Source organism: Panthera leo, chromosome A2, assembly GCF_018350215.1.
Source record: "Panthera leo isolate Ple1 chromosome A2, P.leo_Ple1_pat1.1, whole genome shotgun sequence".
NCBI classification, from domain to species: Eukaryota; Metazoa; Chordata; class Mammalia; order Carnivora; family Felidae; genus Panthera; species Panthera leo.
Genome location: NC_056680.1, coordinates 96,830,156 through 96,854,955, shown reverse-complemented (window position 1 = coordinate 96,854,955; position 24,800 = coordinate 96,830,156). Strand labels below are relative to the sequence as shown.

The following is a 24,800-nucleotide window of genomic DNA, read 5'->3' as shown; positions in this document are numbered from 1 at the left end:
GCGTCTCCTTCTCTCTCTCTGCCCCTCCTCACTCACACACTGTCTGTCTCTCTCTCAAAAATAAATAAACATTAAAGATTTTTTTAAGTCTATTCTACGTTCCACATATAGATTCATTTTTTCTTTTGTAGTTAAATGCTTACTAAGTATTTGTATTCAGGAATACTATATTAATCTTTAATGTACAGTGATTTTAAAAAAATCTATGCTCACAATCTAGTAGGGACCAGGTGAGTAATCAGATAATTAGAAAACAGTGTCATACACACCACTGCTGAGATATTCACAGAGAGTGTATCTCCTTCACTTCAGCTCCATGCCTGGAAAGGGTTCACAGAGGAGGGGGAAGCATGATCTCAGTTTAAAATACAAATTAACCTGCCCCCAAAAATAGCAAAGACGGATTCTAGATAGAGGTGTCAGCTTGAGCAAAAGCCTTTAGGTAGGAGAAACCCTGATGGATTTGGCAACCTATTTCAAATGGATTTGGGGGACAGGGATCCAGAAGTGGTAGTTTCCAAGGAGGCAAAACCCAGACTGGATAAAGCCCTGTATACCAAGAAAAATTGTTTCTGTTTTATCCTGAAGCATTAGGGACATTTGCAAAATATAACACATGGTGAAGAGTGGTAGAGTAGACTGAACCCGAATGCCTCCCTTCTGCACGCAGGAAAGTCTCCCCCCAACACACAGAACTAGAAGGGTCTGACCCTTCAGTGTGTGCCAGTTCCCTCTTCTGATAATTTATTCTTTCTCCAATGGAGAGGAGCAAGTGAACAGTAGAACAGAGTCTGGAAGTGCCCTTTATTGTATTTCTTATTCTGTATTACATCTTTTATTTAGTTTAACTTATCCTTTATTGTTCATCTTATTTTTTGATTGATTGGTTGCAGATATGCACAGAACAAAGACATGGTGTGGGGGACAGAGGCAGGAATCATAGTGCATTTTCTTTTAAGAGCTCAAGTTCCCAGGCAACATGTAACATGTGGACACATTCTTCCCTAAACTCTCTTTTATTTCCTATACACACAAAATAAAGAATAAGGCACATTCGTTTCTTGGACAAATAGGTAAAGTATGCATTCATTGGATCCATTTAGCTAACAGAAATCTGGCTGAAAAAGGCAGAGTTTGGGCTTAATTTTTTTTTTTTTTTTTTACCTGTTACTTGGTTTAAAACATTGTATGTGTAAAGGCACAGTGAATATGTTCTACCTCAAGGGAAATTGAGTTGTTCAAACTGGAAGAAAAGATTCCTTTAGAAGGAATAAATTCCTTCCATGTAAATCAATTCTCAAGATTCTGAGGTTTTGGTAACCTTGCTTGAGAGCCTTATACTTGACAATATGTTACCATCTCAGCTGTTTACACATTTTAAAGCTTGAAAACACGTGACTGAGGTCATAAAGGTGTAATGATCTTTTTTGTTTCACTTCGTAAAAATTTTGTTTCTGCGTATCAAAAAGTGAGCCGAAAGGAAAACAGATTATGAAAAATGTAATTTTAGCATGTATAGCATAGAGTTATTATTCATGGCCTTATACTAAATTTTTTTTTGTAAAAAGCCAACATGTTGAAGCTTACAGGCTCTGCAAAGGAAACAATGAATACACATTTTCTGGACCTGCAAGGCAAATCTAATATCTCCTTCTCTCCAGCATGACATTTGTAGTCTGTTTGCATTTTATTTATTAACTTATTTATTTTTCCACTATTGATATTTAATCGACATGTAACACTGTACAGGTTTAAGGTGTACAGCATTATGATTTGATGTATGTATATATTGCAAAACGATTACCATAATAAATTTAGTTAACATCCGTCACCTCACTTAGTAACAAGTTTTTTTTCTTGTGATGAGAAAGAACTCATAAGATCTACTCTCTTAGCAACTTTCAAATAAGCAGTTGCCTGTGTTTTAAAACTGGTGTAATGCTTTTTATTCATTCATTTGTTCTGCAAAGAGGCTCCCTGAGGACAGTGAGAAAGACTGGGTTCAAGGAGAATCGTTAAGGGGCTGTTGCTCCACGGCCTGTGGAAAGTGATGGTGATCAGAAGTAGGGTTGTAACAGTGAGATGGAACAAAGTGGACAGGTGTATGGGAGAGTTCTTGCAGGGTAAATGTCAGAGACTGATGATGGATTGAATATGTGGAAAGAAGGACAGGAGTCAAAGATGATGGTGCTTGAGCATCTGGCCATGCCAATCATCGAGAGAGAAGAAGATGGAAAAGGAGGAACAGGTGGAGGTGGGGTGGGGTGACGATGAGCTCAGTTCGGAACATATTAAGTCTGTGAAGCTTACGGATCATCCAAGTAGAGATGAAAGTATGTGTCAACTGTCATAAAAATGTTTCTACTTCTAGGCATCTCTTTTAAGATAGTAACATTAAAGAATATGCACAGAGATAGTCTTTGCAATATTATTTATAAAATCAAAACTTTGGAAGCAACTTACATGTCCGACTCTGAAATAATTGTTGAATAAATCATGTGCACTTAAAAAAATATATTGCCATAAATCTATAATTATAAAGCCTGTACAATGTGGAAAATGCTTATGATGCATTAAGGAAAAAAAGCAGGGTGCAAAATTATATTTTAGAGATGATTGTAGTTAGGTTAAAATGTATGCATTTGAAAAATACTCTGCAAGGTACATTGGAAAATGAAAATAGTTATCTTGGTAATATAAATTAATTCTGTTTTTTTATCCCAGTTTTTATGTAACGTTTTTATATTGCTTTTATAATTTGAGGGAAAAACATTTCAAAGCACCGAAAACTTATGCCCATTTATGTTATCTTGAATTAGTTTAAACTCTTACCAATTATAAATGCAAATCAATGTCATGTTAAAGCAAGTTAACAGTTATAAAAACACTCATTTTATTTCTGTATTTATAAGTACATTTCATAATTATTAAGGAGAAATAAGATCTTGGCTAAGCAGTTAGTAAGGGAATAGAAATTGGCTTTTTATAAGCTTAAAAGTAAGAACTTGTTTTAAATAGAATATATTTATAATTACTTATCATCTGAATACTCCACAGTGGTTTCTTCTACCTACTTTTTGTACAGAATTTTTGATTTTTATTTTCATCTTTAATTTTAGCCCATTATATACCATTTGTCTCCCAAAGGCACCATAGTTTTTAAAAAATGTTCCTTCAAATGAATCTTAAATCCAAATATAAATTTGACACAAAGAGCAGCAACCAAATGAGTTTGTATAATCAAATTCTGGGGCACAGTTGTCAACTCAGGGTGTGAGTTCGTACTTCCATTGATGCAGCTTTGAATTTTTGTGCTGCACTTTCATTTAATTTCATTCCTAAAAATAACAGCTTTTTTGAGACGTAATTCACACACTGGGCAACTCACCTATTTAAAACATACAACTCAGGGCCACTGGGTAGTTCAGTCGGTTAAGCATCCACCTCTTGATTTTGGCTCAGGTCATGACTTCACGGTTCGCAAGTTTGAGCCCCACATCAGGCTCTGCTCTGACAGCACAGAGCCTGCTTCACATTCTCTTCCTTTCTCTCTCTCTCTCTCTCTCTCTGTCCTCCCTCACTTGTACTCTCTCTTTCTCAAAATACATAAATATTTAAAAATAAAACCTATAACTCAATGGATTTTAGCTTATTCACAAAGTTGTGTAATCATTACCACAATCAATTTTAGAACATTTTCATCATCCTAATACCTTCCTTCCAGACCCATTGGCAACCACTTACTACCACCACCAGCCCCAGCCCTGGGCAACCGCTATTTACTTGATATCTTTAGAACTTTTCCTAATGTGGACATTTCATATGAATGGGATCGTGTAATATGTGGTCTTTCGTGACTGGCTTCTTTCACTTATCCACAATATTGTTTTCAGGATTCATCCATATTGTAGCCTGTAACAGTACTTTGTTTCTTTTTATGGTTGAGTAATATTCTATTGTATGAATATTCCACCTTTTATCCATTCATCAATGAGCATTTGGATTGTTCCTCTTCACTACTGTGAATAATGTTGCTATGAGCATTCGTGTGCAAACGTTTGTTACAAGAGATCTATTTTCGTTTCTCTTAGGGTATATACTTAGGAGTGGAATTTCTGGATCATATGGTAACTCTGTATTCAACCTTTTGAGGAACTTCAAGACTATTTTTCAGAGTGGTTGCACTATTTTACATTACCACCAGCAGAGTGGGAGAGTTCCAATTTCTCCACATCCTTACCAGCACTTATTATCTGTGTTTTTATTAGAGCCATCCTAATGGATGTGAAGCATTATCTTATTGTGCTTTTGATTTCTATTTTGCTGAGGACTAATGATGTTGGGCATCTTTTCATGTACTTATTGGACATTTGTATACTTCTTTGGAGAAATGTCTATTCAGATCCCTTGCCATTTTTGTTTTTGTTTTAAAAAATATTTACTTATTTTGAGAGAGAGAGCATGAGTGGGGGAGAAGGGCAGGGAGAGAGAGAAGAGAGAGAATCCCTAGCAGGCTCTACACTGTCAGCATGGAGCCTAACATGGGACTTGATCCCACGATTGTGACATCATGACCTAAGCCGAAATCAAGAGTATGATTTTTTTTTTAATTTTTTAAAATGTTTTATTTATCTTTAAGACAGACAGAGCATGAGTGGGGATGGGGCAGAGAGAGAGGGAGACACAGAATCCAAAGCAGACTTCAGGCTCCAAGCTGTCAGCACAGAGCCCGATGCAGGGCTCAAACTCACGAACCATGAGATCATGACCTGAGCCAAAGTCTGATGCTCAACTGACTGAGCCACCCAGGCGCCCCAAGAGTCCAATGTTTAACCAGCTGAGCCATTCAGGCATCCCAGATCCCTTGCCATTTTTAAATTGGATTATGTGTCTTTTTGTTATTGAGTTGTAAGAGTCCTTTATATATTGTAGATATAATTCCCTCATTAGATATATGATTTACAAATACGTTCTCTCTTTTCATGGGTTGCCTTTTCACTTTCTTGATGGTGACCTTTGAAGCACGCAATTTTTAATTTTGATAAAGTCCAAATTATCTAATTTTTTTGTTATTACTTTTGGTGTCATATCTAAGAAACCACTGCCTAATCCAAGGTCATAAAAATGTATGACTTTTTCTCCTCAGAATTTAGTAGTTTTAGCTCTAACATTTAAGTCTCTGATCTGTTTTGAGTTTATTTTTTTATTTTTTATATCATATGAGGAAAGGGTCCAACTTTATTCTTTTGTATGTGGATACCCTGTTGTACCAGTACCATTTGCTATGAAGACTATTCTTTCCTCCATTGAATTATCTTGGCACTTGTGACAAAAATCAGTTTACTAAATGTAAGAGTTTATTCTGGAACTCTGAATTTTATTCCATTGATCTACATGTCTGTCCTTATGCTAGATTACTATTGCTGATTGTTTTGATTACTGTTGGTTTGTAGTAAATTTTAAAATTGGTAATTGTGAGTCTTCCAACTTTGTTATTTTCTTTTAAGAATTTTTTTTATTTATTTAGGCTCCTTGAATTTCCAGTATAAATTTTAGGGTTAGCTTGTCAATTTCTGCAAAGAGCTGGAATTTTGATGGGTTTATTTCATTTTATAAGTAGCTACAGCATTATCATTAGAAAAGGAAGTATTTATTTAGAGTAATTTCCTGGTTTTCTCTCTTCTTTTGAAAGACCTATGAGATGCCCTTTTCTCAAGCAGCTTCAAGATTATTTAAATGCTCTTAACACTATCCCCTCTCTCTCTCTCTCTCTCTCTCTCTCTCTCTCTCTCTCTGTGTCTCTGTGTGTGTGCATGTGTGTGTGTGAAACTCTTGTTGACCAATTAAGTAGAGTTTTTCCCCCTAATTGCTAAGATACGCACCAAGAAAATAAAGTTTGCTTGCTGAATTTGTGCTTATCAAATCATAGCTTTCTCTTAGATTGACTTGTTGGATAAAAGAGTATAATAAGAAACTTAACAGTAGGGGTCTATGCAGTAGGAAAGCTGACAGAACTCTTGGGTAGAATAGCTACATGTCCACACCTCCAGAGATGTAATGTCAGAGTCTTATTAAAATGAAATCGAGTGAGATTTATTACTAACAATTATTTATTATTTTAGCAATAGTGTTATTTCTAAATAATTTAAGAATAATTTTTAAATGTAAATAATCTATCAAACAGTAATCATAAGGTGACAGACACATGCTTACTTGGAATTAAAATAAATAGGATGAAAAAAAATTTTTCTTTTTAGAAATTAACACAGAATGAAGAGAGTATCTGGAACACCAAGGCACTCAGTAAATATTGGTTGAATAAAGGAAAGAATGGAAGGCAGCCCCTACATGAATCACTGTTTTTAAAGCCCAGGCCCCTACCTTAGGGATGATTCTAGATAATCCCTCAATTCAAAAGGATAAATCCTGCTTTCAGCGTAGATTGTTTTTCAGTGTTTCCAATTTTCTCAAAGGATAACCTGAGAGTTTCACATTTTTGCAGCGTTTATGTCATGGTTGGTGCCGATGTACCATTTTCTTCTTGTTTACGAGAAGTTGAAAATCCACAGAATCAATTGAGATGCAGTCAAGAAATGGAGCCTGTGATAACATGTGATAAAAAGTTTCGTACCCAATTTTACATTGACTGGTGCAAAATTTCATTGGTGAGTTTTTATTTTATTTCGTTTTTGCAAATGTAATTATAAATGATGTGCCTGGAGATAAGATTTGACTGAAACCTGAATGGCTTTTGGGAACAAATCCTAGGTTTACTTTGTTAACACAATTGACTTCCCTCCACTTTAAGGATTTGGCAAGCTCGTTGACAGTGTATCCATTTAGGGAAGAGTATCTCCACTTTTGTCCTCAGTCTGCCGTTGATTAGTTGGGGCTACATTAGCTTGGCAGGTGGTCCCAATGATCCCCCTGGACATCCAGGTGGCTGCTAAGTCAGAATAAATATGGAGTCTGTGTGATATATGAAGAAAGTCTCAAATACACTGCCACTACCCACTTTGGAAGGAGAGACTATAGCACAATAATAAATCTGAAAATAAACCAATATTGTGCTATGGGTCAGTGTCCTAGAAATTCAAATTGTAGGGAGAGTTCAAGGAATAAGAAATAATTCCAAGTGTGCAAAATTAGAATCTTACCCACAGCCCCACAAATAGTAAATATCTCTTTTTAAATTACCTTTTAATTAGCATTCTAAAAGACTAAAGAAAATGTAGGTAAGGTTTCCTCTACACTTGATATGTATAATATTTTATATAAAACTTGTATTTTTTTATCTTGCTTTCTGGAAGATAGGTAAGTTGTTTTACTTCTTTAGTGACCTTTAGATTTAACTTCTGTCAACTCTTGATGATTGGTGGTGAGTGAAGTCGATCTAAGTTTAAAGTTGACATTTGAACAAAGTTATTGACACATAAACACAACTGTCACTTCATGTCTTAGAGAACCAACTGCAGGCAACTTGCCCGGATCCAGTAAGGGAGAACATAGCATTCACATTGTAGCACTTAGCACCTGTGGCCCTTGGCCCTAGACTCCTCTTTGTATGTGGCTGTGTCTGAGGAAAATAAGTTTCTTTCTTTATCTTTTTAAGTCAAGTAAAATTATGAAGATGCTGTGGTTTACGTGTATTATAGGTAAATGTTGAATTTGCAGAGCGAGGGTGCCAGAGACGAAGAGGCCGCAATCATAACTTGAGGGGGTACCTGTAATCAAAGTCCGTGGATGGCAGGCCCCAGCAGTGCCATTTTACTTGTGGTCCTGCTGTAAATGGTTTCTGCTTAGGAATATTATCTAATTTCTAAAGGTTTAAAGATGACTTAGGCTTTGAAGATTTTAGTTTCTGTGGTAAGACTTTATACATGGCAATATTGGGATTTTCATTTTTTATTCTACATGCATTTATTTATATGTCACATCTCATCCCAGAAGATTTCAGGAGGCTTAAATGAAATAATGCAACAATAAATATAATAAATAAGATATCAAAGAAATGGAAGATCAGGACCTGAACTTTATTAAAAAAAATAAGCTTAAGGTCAAGTTTGACAACAAGCTTCCTACATTGGAGATTGAAAGAGGAAATTCATTAGTTACTTAGTTCACTCCTTCTTAAAGGAGGCAGACCATCAATTCTTTGGCAAGAAAAAAAAAGTTTTTCTAGCACTGTGTTCTTCACAAAGTTGTTCAAGTGTTTTGTTTTGTTTTGTTTTGTTTTGAGAGGATGCTGAGAAAAGCCACAAATCATTCTCCCCAGCATTTTTGGGGGAGGGGGAAGGGCGAGGGGAACAAATGTAATGACCAAGTTCACATGACTATATAGAGTCCTGTAACAATTAAATGCAACTCCGTGAAAGCGGTTCAGTTAATGTGGAGGTAAATTAATATAGTGCAAATGTGCATTTTTTGATTCTGGGATAGAATGTAGTAAAACTGTAGCATTAAATGAGTGACATGTGCCTTCGGCTATCTTTCCTAAAAGTTACTTCTGTCTGCTAGATGGCAGAAAGAAAGATCAAGATTGTAGTCACTTAGAAATTGTCTCTCGTTTTGTCTTTTCTCTTTCATTAACCTTAGAAACCACACACACACCCCTGTTATCAGCTAGTTCATGGTTTGTTGGCATCTGCACTAGAGGTTTGTCACTAGGAGACAAGAAATGTACACAGTAGTAGGAACATACTTTGTTTTGCGAGAGGGAAACTAGGAAAGAACATCTGCATACACACATAGCGTTATTACTTATGGATTCCCGAACATATGTCTATATGTTGTGGAAAGGACATAAAAACTAGGCCAACATAAACCCTTTGTTCCTTTTTTTTAAATGATGATTTTTGAGAGAGACCGCGTGAGTGGGGGAGGGGCAGAGAGAGAGGGAGACACAGAATCTGAGGTAGGCTCCAGGCTGAGCTGTCAGCTCGGAGCCCGACGTGGGGCTTGAATTCGCTAACTGTGACCTCATGACCTGAGCTAAAGTCAAAGGCTTAACCGACTGAGCCACCCAGGCGCCCCAACCCTTAATTATTTTTGCTCATTACTTCTTCCTAGCTGCCATAAACAACTGCAAGTTCAAGATGATAAAGGAATTGGAAGAAATTGCTTTTGAGAAATGTGTCAAAGAATGTTTTGATATGTCTAGATCTTCAACTCTTGTCATGTTTGTAGCTATTAATTTGATGTGTAATTGTCTTCTTTTATATCAGGTTGATAAAACAAAGCAAGTGTCCACCTATCAGGAGGTGATTCGAGGAGAGGGGATTTTACCTGATGGTGGAGAGTACAAACCCCCTTCTGATTCTTTGAAAAGCAGAGACTATTACACGGATTTCCTAATTACACTGGCTGTGCCCTCGGCAGTAGCACTGGTCCTTTTTCTAATACTTGCTTATATCATGTGCTGCCGACGGGAAGGAGTGTGAGTACTTTAAAGCACTAATAAAAAATTATAGAGCCTACTAGGTTAACAACACATAAGATTCCATTAAAAGCCAAGTTTCATTTGGTTCATAAAACACTTTATAAATTAATTGAAATTGTGTTCAAGTCAAACTACAGTACTTTATTCCTTTAAAATGAATTAAAATAGTTTGAGTCTAGTCAATCAAATTAGGGGACATAATTACTTTATTCAACAATTATTAAGGCTAGATGTAAATTCATGCTGGCAAAACAGTCCCAAGAATAATTGAGGCTACTTCTTTTGGTTATATAAGCCATTTTGTGCAGAGACTGTGGGATCTACTGATATGGTGATTGCACTTTAAATAAATAGTCTTAGTTTGATCGGAAGTGATGGTCAGAATTCTTCTTGAAATTGTTCTGCTGTCAAACAGGTGGCACCATCTAAATGTTTAAGAAAATATGTATCTATACATATAAACCTAGGAGTAAATTAATGAAAATAAGAGTATAATTTGAGTAATGAGTGTTCACTTCATGAACAGTTAGCACTTTCAGGACATCTATGTCAATTAAAAGAATCTCCTGAGATTATCTAGACGTCAGGGTAACAAAGCAAAGGATAAAAAATTAATGAAGCAGCAAGTAACAAATTCTTCCATTTTTTACATGTAGCCTGATTTCATTATGTCATAGAATTTATTTCCAAGAGCTTGATTCTTAATCTCCATTTTTTTTTCATCTTTCTGTGTGTTTCTCATCAGTATTCCATCTCTGTATGTGTACTCATCTAAGTAATGTCATCAACCTGGTGGCAAATGCTTCCTGGTTGCATTTAATAGTAACAATGTCAGCATTTCCACATCATGCAAGATCCCATGAACATATAGTCTTAATGTTCCAAATATCAATGCTATTATTTAATTCATAAATTTTGTTTTGTTTCTAGGGAAAAGAGAAACATGCAAACACCAGAGTAAGTGTCTTCTTTCCTGTTATTTTCTTTATCATTTCTTTCACTTCTCAGTTGCTCATCATGCTCCATACATGTGTGTCATGCTTTTATTTTTTCATTTGTCATCGTTCACAGTTTATTTCATGAATGTGAAAGCTGCTTTCTAAATAGAGATATTTAGGAGGGGTAGAAACTAAAAAATAAAAAGGGTTTGAAAACTAAGATGACATAAGTAAAAATTAAACCTAAAATTTCAGATTCAGAATATTAACTTGCCATTTATATTATGTGATTTCCCAACCTGCATTTCTATAAACCAGATAACAGATGAAAAGGCCCTTCATACACGTTTTCCTGAATCTACAGTAATAACCTACCATAAAATGAAACTTCTGTGAGTATTTATAAATGCCCCATCAGAAGCAACAATATAAAAGCTATGGTAGTCTAATCTTAATCGTAGAAATTAAATAGAGCACTAGCTTGTTACTTAGGGCTGTGATATTAACAAAATGCTTTATAGCTTAGTTTAATGAAAGACACATTTATTTAAAAATTGATTTGCAACTTTCTGCGTTGCTGTGTTAAAAGTATGTGAAATGTACTTCTTTCAGAGATAACTTGTAGAATGCCCAAAAGTGCAATAATGCCTTGTTTTAAAAAGAAGAAAAAAATTCATAACGTTTTTCAAATTTGAAGACCCATTGGGCTAATATGTGATTTTAAACAGATGTTGTTTTATTTCTTTTTGATCTAGCATCCAGCTGGTCCATCATAGTGCTATTCAGAAATCTACCAAAGAACTTCGTGACATGTCCAAGAATAGAGAGATAGCATGGCCCCTGTCAACACTCCCTGTGTTCCACCCTGTGACTGGGGAAATCATACCCCCTCTGCACACGGACAGTTATGAGAGCACCAATATGCCCCTGATGCAAACACAGCAGTAAGTATCCGCTTGGTAGTATAATTATTAGTATGCATGAATATATCTACTTAATTTCTATAAAGACCAGAACTTTTTGCTTTGCATTTGTTTGTTTGTTTGTTTGTTTGTAACTCTAAGAGAAAATACCAATAGGACATTGATGATATAGATCCTGACCTCACTGTGCTGACCCAAATATAAAGAATTACTTTCAGGAAATGCACTTTTCTTCTTCACTAATTGAAAGAAGATGACATCCACCTTAATAGTTAAGAAACTGACACTGCTAACAGACCAATCATGTTTGCTCAAAGATGAGTTAATTGTGAAAAGAGAAGCATATCCTAAAACATAACAAATTATTTTTTAGAGCTATTATTAGAATTATTGGGTTCTGTTAACCTATTTTTTTAAGTTTATTTATTTATTTTTGGAGAGAGAGAGAGTGCAAGCAGGGGAGGGGCAAGAGAGAGGGAGAGAGAGAATCTCAAGCAAGTTCCATGCTGTCAGTGCCAACGTGGGGCTCAAACTCACAAACGTGAGATAGTGATCTGAGCCGAAATCAAGACTCGGATGCTTAACTGAGCCACACAGTCACCCCTGTTAACCCGTTTTTTAATGTTATTACCAGAGATCTATTTAATCTAATTTTTTGTGCCTCAGGGTAAAAGGTTTTTACGTTATTTCTTATGATATGCTTGTATATAAAAATGAGTAGTTCCAATTTTGACTATAAGCATAATTTATTAGTGCCAACCTTTGTAGTACTGGAAGGACTATGATTAGAAAGCCTGGAAGAAAACTTTGTAAAGGGTACCTTTGGGGACAAGGGGTTAATTAAGGAAATTTCCTAGTTGCTCTTTGAGAACCCACCTTATATGCCTAGAAGATCAATTTTGATATAAGGGGATTGTAGGTAAAATTGTAATTTATTTTTAACAACATGGGGTTCCCCTGTAAATTCAGTTTCCCAAGGAAGTCACAAGTTTGCTTTTGAGATCCTCCACTTTTTCACTTTACTTTTGTGAATATAATATGATGGATATGGAGAAAAATCTACCTCCCTCTCCCCACATAAACCTTAGTGTATGATCAACAGGTAATACTGATTAAAGATTTCTCTGGGAACCATACTGGGTACAGTTTCCCATTGCAAGTGCTTTTTTTGTAATCATGTAAAATGTATGTGGTAATTTGAAAATTAAATGGTAATTAATAAGAGTAATTTAGATAGTTAGATTTGATGAATTTGTCCAAAATACTTCAGAAATCTAAAAGTATTGTATTTTCCTGAACTGCTCTAACATTATCTACTTAGTGGTGAATAGGCTAAGGTATGTGTTTATGTGTGCACGTGTGTGTGTACAGTAATTGATTCAAGTCTGATAGACAATGGAGAAACTTGCATACATTTAAAATTTTTGAGTTTTGGAAATATTAATATTCTGCCAGGGATGTGAATATTAAGGTCTCACAAAATTTAGTTGTACTGAATGGAAGGGATAGATTTCTACGCTCTCTGATGGTTGGTTCATGGGTCATCCTAAAACCCACTTTACCAGGATTAGATACTGATGGGAAAAATGAGTATAATTTCAAGAGTATTATAATAGCTCACAATTTAAGCAATCCTTCTTGCTTTTTTTAGATGAAGATTATGAACAGACTTATCATTCATTTCCAAATGGAAAGAATTTTTAAAAGTCTCTAAGGCTACCATTTTGTATTTTCTTTACCTAAGAGTGCCAGTGAAATCTGGGTATATATTCTTCAAATGTTGATATATAATCTCAAAAAAGTGAAATGGTCAAATATACTTGAGAAACAGTCCTTTTGTTCGTTTGTTTGTTTGTTTGTTTTAAAACTATAAGATTTTTCAGAGGCCTTGAGTATATTGATATGCTTTATGAATCCATGAAAAAAGGTCAGACATAACTCTTCAAAGACCACATGTTCCTAGTGATAAAAATAACAATGTATCACATTTTAAAAGAGAAATATTTGTTATAATGAGTAGGGGAACTTAAATATGTTTGCAAGTCAGCAAAACTATTGCTAGTGAAGTTTAAGGGAAAGAAAAAGGCTGTGTCATTTTTTAGAGACACTTTCTGACCATATATATTGAGACTAAGAATAGCTCCTTAAAAATTATTTTGATTTTCTGTGGTTAGGATTTTGCAATGTTGCTACTAATATACAAAAACAATAAAATTTTCTGTCTAGTTTACAACCAAATACATCTTCCCAGTCCTTCCATAACCCCATCGACTATCATTATGTTGATCCGATCTATTTGCAAATGCAATAGGTTATTTTCTTGAACTTGCGACAATTTGGCCATATACGTATTTTTAAGTCCAGAAAACTTTCACATTATTCAGATTTCTGCTAATGGAAAAACTCCATTAACTAGCACTTCTATATAAATAGGGTACATAGATAATTGATGATGTTCACAATGATTATTCTGAGGCACTGCGAGATCATCAAGTACGTCTGACTCATCAGAGGAAAATTAAATTACATTTGGTGTAGTTTCAGTGTTGAGTGTATATTATCTTTCTTTTATTCTTGGAAATGGATAATATGTGCACTGTCTCTATGGTAACTGCCTATAAGCCAGAATATGTGATTAACCTCATTTTCCAACCATGCCAGATAATAGGGAATTCATTGTATCAGGTTCGTCACAGCTGTCCTTTACGCAAATTCAGCTTTTACTCCTTACCTTAAAAAGCATGTTTTTCAAGTTTTATTTCAGCATCAAGTACATATATACATAAATAGTTTGGTCATTTGGATTGAACTGAATTCTCAACATTAAAATGAGATATTACATTAGATGAGGTATTACAGTACTTGATAACCAAGTCCAAAGCTTGGATAATGCTCCCTGGTATTTATTAATTAACCCTTCCTAAAAGGGCATGTGTTTCATCTTCACATATTCATACTAACTTTACTGATTTTATCATTCATAAATAATTTGGCTAGCGACAGGATTTCATGTTGATTCGTCAGGCTTGACACCGGAAATATTCAGGCATGAGGAAATGGCTGAAAGTTTATGTTGGCTTCTGAGCAAGACTCGAGAACATTCCAAGCTTTTCTTCAGAGCTGCACGGAAATTTGCTTGGGTCTCTTAAACAAGTCAGTCCCGGATCTAGAGAACCTTATAACAGTGTGAGGTAAAGAGAACTCCTAACAGTTGTATGATGAGGGGCTGTCCCAGTAACATGTCAGTAACACAGTAATATTTTCTTCTTGGTACAGTGCTTTGCAGGACTCTAGACTGGCACTGTTCATTAGTAAAAAAATGTTTAATCATTTGCAATTGATGAAATTGGAACATGGATAAGAGACAACACTGAATTAGGTCAAAACTGAAATTAGATTATTTACCTATCTTGATTTTAAGGCAAAGATAATGTAGTCATTGACCTCAGAGGGATCTCTGATCCAGATAACAGGCAAAGTGATTGAACAGGTAGTGGAAAGGAGACCTGGACAGGGACCAGAAGGTGGAGTACATGCTCAGGAAGGACGATTTCATTTTGCACAGCGTTCCTTCTACATTTCAGGTTGCAGAGACAATATAAACAGGCTGTTAAAATGATCACATGGTATGGAAATGCCAGGGCAATTTAGTTTTGTCTTTGCTAATATATTTATTAATTAATGTTTTATTTTGGAATGATTTTTGAGGTTCAGAAAAGGTGCAAAGACAATATAGTTTCCAGAGACCCCTCACCTAGTTTCTCCCATTGTATATTTGTCACAACTAAGAAACCAACATTGACTATTAAGCAGACTTCAGATTTTTTTTTTAATAATTTGAGATTTCACTAGTTTTTCCTTTAATGTCCTTCTGTTCCAGGATTCTGTTGAGGACACAATAATTGGCATGTCTCTTTAGTCTCCTCTGATCAGAGCAGTTTTTTAAACCTTCCTCTTTTCCCATGACCTTGACGGTCTTGAAGAGCACTAGCCACATATTCTGAAGAATGTTCCTCATCCCCTAATACAGTCAGGCTTTCTGCATCTGTATTTATCTTTGCAGTGGAGTGAATACATGTTACCATTAATAGTAAGAAAAACTTTTCTCTCTGCAGGCTGTCCCCTTACTTACTTATTACCATTCATTGCTGGAGATTGCATTATAAAGTAGTTCTTTATTTTTAATTTTAATTTTTTTTTTTATTAGAGAGAGAGAGCAGGGTGGAAAGGCAGAGGGAGAGAGAATCTTAAGCAAGCTCCATGGTCAGTGTGGAACCTGATGCAGGGCTTGATCCCATGGCCCTGTGATCATGACCTGATTTGAAATCAAGGGTCAGACACTCAACTGACTGAGCCACCTAGATGCCCCTATAAAGTAATTCTTAAAAGTAAATGTTGCTTTGCCCAAAGAATCATTGTGATTAAGGGGTATGTTTTTGACCAAAGACTTAATTTAAAATATATTACAGATTGATATACCTCAAAAACAAACCTTTGTAATGATTTAAATGAGGAAAATCAAATTCCAAGTCATAGAATTTTAGGTCCTAGAAGGGATGTTGAGAGATAGTCCAGCCTGGTTGTTTCCCAGCCATATTGCAGATCATATTAACCTGTGGAGCTTTTGCAATGCAGATCCCAGGGCCCTACTTCTGTGGATTTGGAATCTGGTGGAGCTGTAAGTTAGGTGGAGGAGGAAAAAGCATTGACAATTCCCAATTAAAATACTTAAAAGGGCTAGGCTTTAGAATTTGGGAACACCAGCTTGGGGTGGGGTTTGGGGGTGGAGGTGGGGAAGGGGCTATTATTCATAGTCCTTCTCCTAGAGTTTTAAAAGGGGAGGAGTTTCTCCTGATTCCCCACTAAGAGGTGATGTACAAAAGAAAAGTGTGAAAGGGGGCAGTTCAGGTGCCTGATATAGTGTTGGGACTGTTTCTGGGTTTCTGTTTATCAGCTGCTATCCTTTTCACACCTCCTTCTGCTGCCTGAGGAAATGGTGTAGAGAAGTGAGAAATGAGTACTGATTAGTACTGACTGGGACAGAGAAATGCTGAACCTTGAAAAACTAAAAACCACTGGGAAATTGTCATTTTGCAATTTTATAGGAGGCATTTGCTGGGGAATTTCAGACATTCAGTTTTCTAAAAAAGGATTTATTCTAAAATTTATAATGTAGTACATGTTTTTCTAGGGGGGTAGATCTGCCTCCTTATTAATCCTTTTCTCATCCCAACACAATATCAATGGACTTTTCCTGAGTGGGAGGCATCCTCATAGAAGATTTTATGTAATGAATAATAGGGAAAAGTATCCAGACATTTTCTAGAAAGGTTTTAATTGTCTATACGAAATTTTCCTTATTCATTATACTAAACACAATGCCTAATCCAGAGTAATCGGGTCTCCCTCAAAACAGGAGGTAGGTAGTGCCTAATCTTCTATAGATTAATGAATAGAAATCTAGAATTCAGTCTTCTAATGAGAGATATAGTAACTAATCATTTTAATTTTTATCTAAAGTATTTTTCTGTTTGTCTTCCCTTTGGTAATAATGAGAAGTAGCTATGGTAAAATTTCATGAATAAAAAATTAGGTTTCAATGAAAGTTAGTATCAGTTGAAGAGAATGTATTAGGGTACCAAGATAATGGTTTCCTGTTGACAAGAAGTGTCAAGCAGCCAGGGATATTTCAGAGCCATTGACTTTTTTTTGTTTTAATTCAGCAATGGATGCAATATCTGTGATGAATTTTGGTTCTGTAGGTTTCTACTGCTTCAGTTTAAAGCTGTGGTAGGCTTGGTAGGCTTGCTTTTGGCTTTGTACAAGCAAGGGAAACTAACTAAAAGAAATAAGTGAATTTCTCCTTTCTCATTTATGTTCCATATATATTCTACATTGATTTATTTAAAATTAGGTTTTGAAATTAAAAATTATAGTGATGTTTCTCTGTGTCCTTCCTTTCTTCCTTAATCCATCCAAATGGCCTGGTTCCTTAGTAAAAGCAGGTGAGGGGTCCAAATCAGCATTTTTGTTAGAAAAAAATTATAGAAAATTCAAGGGTTGAGCAACATCAATTTTGCTGAAATAATTGGGAAATTCCAAAAATATATTACTATTATTAAATATGTTACTTACTGCTAAATAGCTCCATACTAATTCAAAAGAGAAGTATTTTGTATTCTACATAGCCAAACTAATGTCATTTATTTTCAATTCTGGCACAGATTCTGTGGCTTAATGAAAATCACTTAACCTTTCTTTGCTTTTGAGTCTTCAAGCAAGTAGGAATATAATGGGTTGGTAATCATCAACCTTACTCATATAATTACTCTACAGGATATCCAAGAATGTCAGATTACCTTAAAATGGTTGTACAAATAATAAATAATTGTGTACTCCCCTCAATCACTTATTTATTAATTTGCAAGTTATTACCTTTGCTTCCTTAAAGAATAAAGTTTGTGCAATGGCTAATTTACATAATTTTCTATTTAAATGCATGTAATTAATGGTAGCAACATTAGAAAATAATTAATGCTAATAATTTAGAGAAATACAGTTTTCTTAAATCTTTTTTCTACGTAATGCAGTTTACACATAATAATCTTTCAGTTGGTCCATTAATAATGTAATTATTCTAAATAGTTTTATGACTTTACAGAGGTCCTTCTTTGAAGGATGATTGGGCTTCTATTTGAAGTCAACCACACTTTCCTGTATAATTGCCTTTAGCAGTCTGCTTTCACCAAAGATGGAATGCTTCCATTTTCTCGATGCCTGGTCTGCTTGACTTAGCTGAGTTACTCCAGCATTTCTCCTGTATACCTGAAGCAATGCTCTTAGGAGGGACCTCCTTTCAACTCTTCAATGTAATTCACACTTCAAGTATGCCCACCCTGGGTATGTTAACACCCTGACACTCACAGGCTCACATGCAATCACAGGTTTGGGCACCCACAAAAGCAGAGCCAGGTGTGCACACCCCTGGAGATTCTGGGCAGGTTGTATCTTCACTGATTTCTTGTTGAGCACCTTTTTGCTCATATAAGCACTTTTATGTAACTCATCTGTGTTTCAGTTGAAGTTGCAAGTGGTGCATGTCCGTTGTTCACACTTCACCAAGTGGGGCATGCGCCACAGGTAATGTTAAATCTCTAAACCAAAGTAGCACAACCGTTTTCTCATAGATCTACCTTCTGTGTGGCACTTTCTCAACCGTTTCTCCTCAAACCTAGCCAAGCCCACGAGTACTTAGAAAGTTTAGCAGTATAGACGAAGAGGAAAAGAATCAGAGGCTAGAGAAGAAACAACAGGGTGGAGATTGACTTTGATCAGTGGTTTTCAAACTGTGTTCCACAGAAGGGTAAATTGGAGCCAGGCCAGTAGGATGACTCCTACTGGCCAGTAGGAGCAAGGGGGTTCCAACTGCTTCAGCCAAATACTGATTTTGAATTGGGGGTATTCTTGATTTAGGGATTTTGAAAGGCTTTTCTTGTCCTCTACAGTATTTTTGTTTTGTCAAAATGTATTGATTTAATCCATTAATAAGCTTGGTAGAGCTAGAGGTGGTGAGAAATGAAGAAGTGTGTGTGTGTGTGTGTGTGTGTGTGTGAGGTGTGTGAGGTGTGTGTGTAAGGTATGGTGTAATAGCTTCTATTGTAGAATAGGTAAGCCCAAATTAGTTGTTCCTGAGAAGTTAAAACAAAATTCCTATCCCCCTCCCAAATGCCCATGAAATTGCAGATGTTTGTTTTCCATCTTTAAATCTATAACTTATTTTTTCTGTGATTTATAGATTAATCATTTGATACTTTAGAGATGAAGACCACTATAAATATATCATGTGAAATACTGAAAGAATAAACAAACAAACAAAATATTCCCGGAGACCACACAAGGATAAGTAGGGCTGATAGGTAATAGCAAAAAAAAAAAAAGAAGAATATAATTATTGGGATGAATTATTAAGTAGCTTCCTCGAATTGAATTAGAATTGATTTTGTTAACAATATATTTAAAATGGAACTGAAAATTAAAAAAGAAATTACTTGAAGTCATTAACATTTCTATAGATTAATTTAAGAGTTTAAACAGTATTTAACTAGCATATACAGCTTTCCACTTTAGATTGTTGTATGTGGAACATAATATTTGCCTGGCTGAAATGATTCAGATCAATGGTTTTCAAACTCTGTTTCTTGGAGGTTTCTTAGAAATGCCTTAGGGGCCAGCATGTGGGGCAAAGGAAACAAAGCAGGCGGGATTCCTGGCTCCCTTGTTTCAACCCAGGCAACCTCACATTTATCTCTTTTGTACGTCAAGAGTTCTGCTTAGGATTTCAATTAAAAGGAATTCTATTGCTGAAGAGAAACAAAAAAACTCTGAAAACCCCTGGCATGGATCAAGCCCTACTCCTAGCAAGGGGCTGACTCCTAGAATCTCTTCCACACAGAATCTAAATTGTACATTTTTGCAAACAAATTTGAATATCAATGTTTGAAACTAAGTATGTATGAACGTTAATGAACACGTGTATGATGTGAATCTTTCTGGGTGTCTTCACTTTTGCCCATACCCATTAAAAAATTATGTATCTCATGTTTACTGTTGAGGATGCTAAACAAAATAAGGGATTCTTACTGTTAAGGCACTTTGGGGCAAATAAATGTTATGTGATGAGAAACACAATGACAATGCAGCATGTGTGTAAATCCATGCTCAGTGGTAATGGGAAGGGAATGCTTAGAGAGTAAGGAGGCATAGAAGAAGTGGTACTTGAGATATTTTTTAATTAAAAAAATAATAAGTTAAAAAATTTTAATTAGCATTCCTTGTGGGATATTTTTAAATTATAAGAGTAATTCGTTTCCATCGTGACAAATTTTAAGTTGAGTTTGCAAGGACAAATGGGAGTTTGTTGGGTACAAGAGATGGGAATGGCCATGGTGTGATGGCAGTTCTATTTCAAGCAGTCAGGGGCTGCTCCATGTAGGGACAAGATATACTGATGGTCTTTTGGGCCACACTAAGGAACTTGAAACTTAATTTGCATGTAGGTGTAAGGAAATCATGAAATGTGTGTTGTTTGAATGACGTAACCAGATTTGTGTCTTAGAATGTGCACAGTGGATTATGAGGGAGCAAGAATAAGACTAAGGAGACAGTTCAGCTCAGTTGTAAAGATCAAGTGAGAAATGGTGATGGCTTCAACCAGGTTAGCAACACAGGTGGGGAAGAAGAGGACAGATTCAAAGGAGATTGAGGAGAATCATCAAGGGTTCCCAAGATTGGGATGTGGGGACTGAAGGAGAAGGAAGGGTTGATGATGACTTCTACATCTTAACTAGTGCAGTTGGGTGGATGGCCAGTGTCATTCCCTGGGACAGAGATACAAGAGCACAGATTTGGCACAGTGAATGAAGATGGATATGTATGTTGTTCTGTGTGAGTGTGTATGTATGTTCTAGACCTGGATCTGAAAGTGTACAGGTTACAAGCACAAGCCCCGAATCCCTGTGTTCACATCTTTATCCACCACTTCTTAGCTCTGTAGCCTTGGACTTCTAAAGCCTGTTTCCTCATCTCTAAGTTGGAGAAAATAATACCCACCTCCTAGGGTTGTTGTGAGGTAGAATGTAGCATTTAGTAGGAACTTTATGAATGTTACCAAATATTATTATTTATTTTCCTCAGACCTCAGGTTCCTCATCCATAAACTCACGAGGGTGTGCTGGGTTAGATGATTTCTGGGGCCCTTTTTAACTATAAAGTTTTTCATTCTAGTATGTCTGCTGTCTGTTTACAAGTGTATAGACAAACACAGTTTTACTCAAAAATGTCAATCATTTCTAGGAACTTGCCACATCAGACTCAGATTCCCCAACAGCAGACTACAGGTAAGTACTAAAAGTAATAATGTCATGATGTTTATGTATGAGGCTAACAGATTAAAAGAGAATTATAGTACTATATAATTTATGAAGCTTCAGCTTCACCAAGTAAGGCAAAACAGTTGTGTCATTCCTTAATCAGAGTTTGAACCTCAGAATAATAGCTGAGATTATTGCATAGATTGGCATCAGAGTGATAAACACTGGGTAAATGATCTTAGAGCAAAAGCATCCATGGAGGTCCTGTCTAATTAAGGAAGACTGAATAAAATCCCCTTCCTTCAGTGAAGCTCCCTATTCTTCCCCTTGGTATGAAAGATTCTTAGCTTGGATGCATCCAGGATTTGTCTCAGTAAGTGAGCAGCTTGAAACTGACTCTTACAAAAGGAAACCATTGTGACTAATCATTGAGGCTTCAGGGGGATAAATGAGAAATGGTTGGCCTGGTTTTAATGCCACTTTAAAAAGCTGTTATAACATGACCAGTGACGACAAGATGGCAGACGATTCTCCCTTGACTATTCTATTTCCCTAAGACTTGCTTTCTTTAAGTTTATTTCTTTCAAGTGTCCCTAAAAAATTTCCACAGCCAATTATTTCATTCATCTCAGCACTGAGTAGATAACTTATTCATGATTGTCTTCTAATTAGTGGTTGATTCCTAGTTCTAATTGCCAGGCAACCAGTCATGCCTTTTGTAGCTCTTTTGGAGAAGCAAGAGAAGTTTTAAAAATGTAAGTTGGATGTGGAATTCTGAGTACGCATAGTGTTATTATGGTAGGGAAGCTATTAAGTAAGTCTCTTAAAAACTTTAGGCACGTATAGAAATTTATTGGATGTTTTTCTTCAAGAATTATTTTCTCTATTACTGCTTTCGGGAATTTAAGGAGATTTCCGTTTGACAACTTTTCAAAGATTTGAGGCAAGTATAATAAAGTTGTTCATCAGATTTTAATTACGAGATAATGTTTATCAGAATTTTATCCCACCATTTTGACCACTTGTTTTAATTAAATGCTAACATGTCTCAACAAAGATGTTCAATATATTGATGTGGTGGTGCTACTGTGTAAGCATTCAGGAGATTGATGAAGGAACAAACTTGGTTATAAATATGCGTTACCTAAAGAGCAAAGCAAAAAATGAATCCCTATTAACACTAATTGCATGGCCTTTTTTTTTTTTAAGAAAAAAACTTGTAAGGGACTGTTTCTACATTTTCCTCATTAAATTCTTAAAACTTCTAACTCCTCTAAGATGTCTTTCCTCTGATTCTTCATTATTTAATGCAGGGAGTGAGTAGAAGGGAGACCGTTTCTAGTAGAACAGTAAATAATTTACCTGTATATTTTAAAAACCCAGGTAAATTTTACTTATTCCTCCATTAGAGAAAATAAGGAAACCTAAGTAGATGATATTAGAGAGAGATATTTGATAGTTGTATAGATTTTTAGCAAGTAGTCTTGTTAGTATGCTATATTTTAGTAACAGGCAGTATTTCCAACTACAGGGACAATTTGTGTCTGAGCAAATGGGATAAAAGCCAAAGAATTTCCCTAGGGGAATTTTAGGCTGTTCAACCCAATTTTCTAGATTTTTTTCTAAAATAGATTTTGGGGAGCAGGCATTTTGCTTGAGTCAAGGAAGCTTTGATCTCTTTTTTAGTTAATACTCTAGCCTATTACCTTCTTGTTTTCTTATATTTTTCTGTAATTTGGAGCACATTATTGACTAAAGTGCACTATCTCCTCTTGGTTGTTTTCTTCTTGTCATTGCTGTTTTCAGTGAGTCCCCAATGTATCTAAGTGCTAAAGGGAGAGAGACCACCCTAGCATTTTTTATAATTATGATGGATGGTTGTGTTTCCGCCTCTGCTAAATGCATGATCAAATAGAGTTATGCCTCCCAGAGAGAGGAGCTAAATGGGCAGCTTACATTCCTTATTCCCATTCTGTTCATTTGAATGAAAAAATAGTTTGTTTCTCAATTTCTGAGTTATTCTGCTCTGTATGTACATCCATGGATTTAGTGCTATTTATGTATTTTCATGGGTTCAACAGCTTTTCTGTCACTCCTTCCTGCTTATCCTGGTACCACAAAGAGGCAGCCACATTTGTGATTATTATTATTGTGTAGTAATAATCTGCCATTTCCAAGTATCTCAAAGCATGAAGTGAGGTCATAGTTTTCTTTATGAATATAATTTAAGCACAGGGTTTGTTTGTCTCTTGGATACTGGGTAATTTTATCTGTAGCTTCTTACATGGAATTTGTTAGGGAAGAGTATATTTTGAAGTTTGTTTTATTTAGTTGTGTGTGTGCTTCTTTTCTTTTTTTTTTTTTTTTAAATGATCACCAAAAGTTTCAGAAATGAACTAGCTGCTGGTGTTGTAATCCTGGACTTAAGCACTAGCTGGGATAATAGAGCAGTTACAAGCTGACAATAGCATTGCCTTTTGGAGGAGGCCCAAGCCATTAGGTTTGATGCCCCTTTAGGTTTTCTCATTTTCTTTGCCCTTCCAACCCACACAATATTTTCTAAAAAGTCACGATTAAAAGGTACAGTCATACATCCCGCAGTCAACCTCATTCTTTCTGTTTATTGTGGGAGGAATTTTCAGACCATACCTTTTGAGAAGTTCAAACCATTATAGTTTGGGCCCAAGAAAGAAAGGATTAATTTAGAATTTTTCCTTTTTTTAAAAAAAAAAAGAGAAGAAAAACCTATGGCAGAGATATAATGCAACATAATTATTTTAGATTATGTTAAGGAGATAGAAAATTACTCCTGCTCATAATATGTTTTGCTCGAAATCTAAAAGTGTCCATGCCCTAATTCGTGCCTATGCTCATTCTTACACTTTGCAGGTAAATGGTATCCCTGAAGAAAGAAAACTAACTGAAGCAATGAATTTGTAATGAGACAATATAGCAGTACTATCTTATTTCTTCTCTTTCCCAATAATGCATGAGCTTTTCTGGCATATGGTGTGCATGTCGACAGTATTAAGTATGTACCAAATAACACAATATAACTTTCATTTTACTAATGTATTTTTTTTGTACTTAAAGCATTTTTGACAATTTGTAAAACATTGATGACTTTATATTTGTTACAATAAAAAGTTACCTTTAAAATAAATATTATTAATGAAGCTTAATGTCTGGTGAAATTTATTTCAGAAAATACTCGATTGCCTCCTGTATAGTTGGCATCCTCTGTTGCTTGGAAGAGGTTCAGTGTTTGTATCCTTGTGGCAAGATTTAATCTGTTCTTTTAGATACTACTTCTTGAAGTGCTTTAAGGTAGACCTGGTTTTATGGATTATGGATCTGATGATACCTCGTTTATTAAGGGTGGTCCAGGCTGCATAATTACCTGTTTCCATAATCATATATTTGGTTTTGGAAGCAAACTGGGAGCTGTTACTCAAAAGAGATAGTTACCTGCTCTTGGTGACATGAATTAGCTCCAAAACCCTGAGCCCCCACTGTGATAATAGTACTTGCAAGGCTTTCCTAATACCATGGTGGTCTGCTTCATGTGTTGGACACTATTGGATCAATGTGGTTATCAGACTACCTCATGGGGCCACTTTTGTTGCAGACT

General features: G+C 35.6%; 1 protein-coding gene across 2 annotated transcripts in view; it reads left to right on the top strand.

The window, feature by feature from the left end:
• SGCE (sarcoglycan epsilon) overlaps positions 1-24,345 on the top strand; it is a 68,635-nt gene extending 44,290 nt beyond the window's left edge. The window contains exons 6-11 of one of the 2 annotated variants that reach the window (XM_042917989.1): positions 6,503-6,665; positions 9,225-9,436; positions 10,370-10,396; positions 11,133-11,321; positions 21,153-21,196; positions 24,059-24,345. In XM_042917989.1, coding sequence (XP_042773923.1) covers positions 6,503-6,665; positions 9,225-9,436; positions 10,370-10,396; positions 11,133-11,321; positions 21,153-21,196; positions 24,059-24,075 — 652 coding nt within the window. In that variant the 3' untranslated portion in view covers positions 24,076-24,345. Of the gene's footprint in view, positions 1-6,502; positions 6,666-9,224; positions 9,437-10,369; positions 10,397-10,695; positions 10,770-11,132; positions 11,322-21,152; positions 21,197-24,058 lie in introns of those variants that run through there. The other variant, XR_006197015.1, reaches the window with a different exon arrangement.
• The last annotated feature ends 455 nt before the right edge of the window (positions 24,346-24,800 follow it).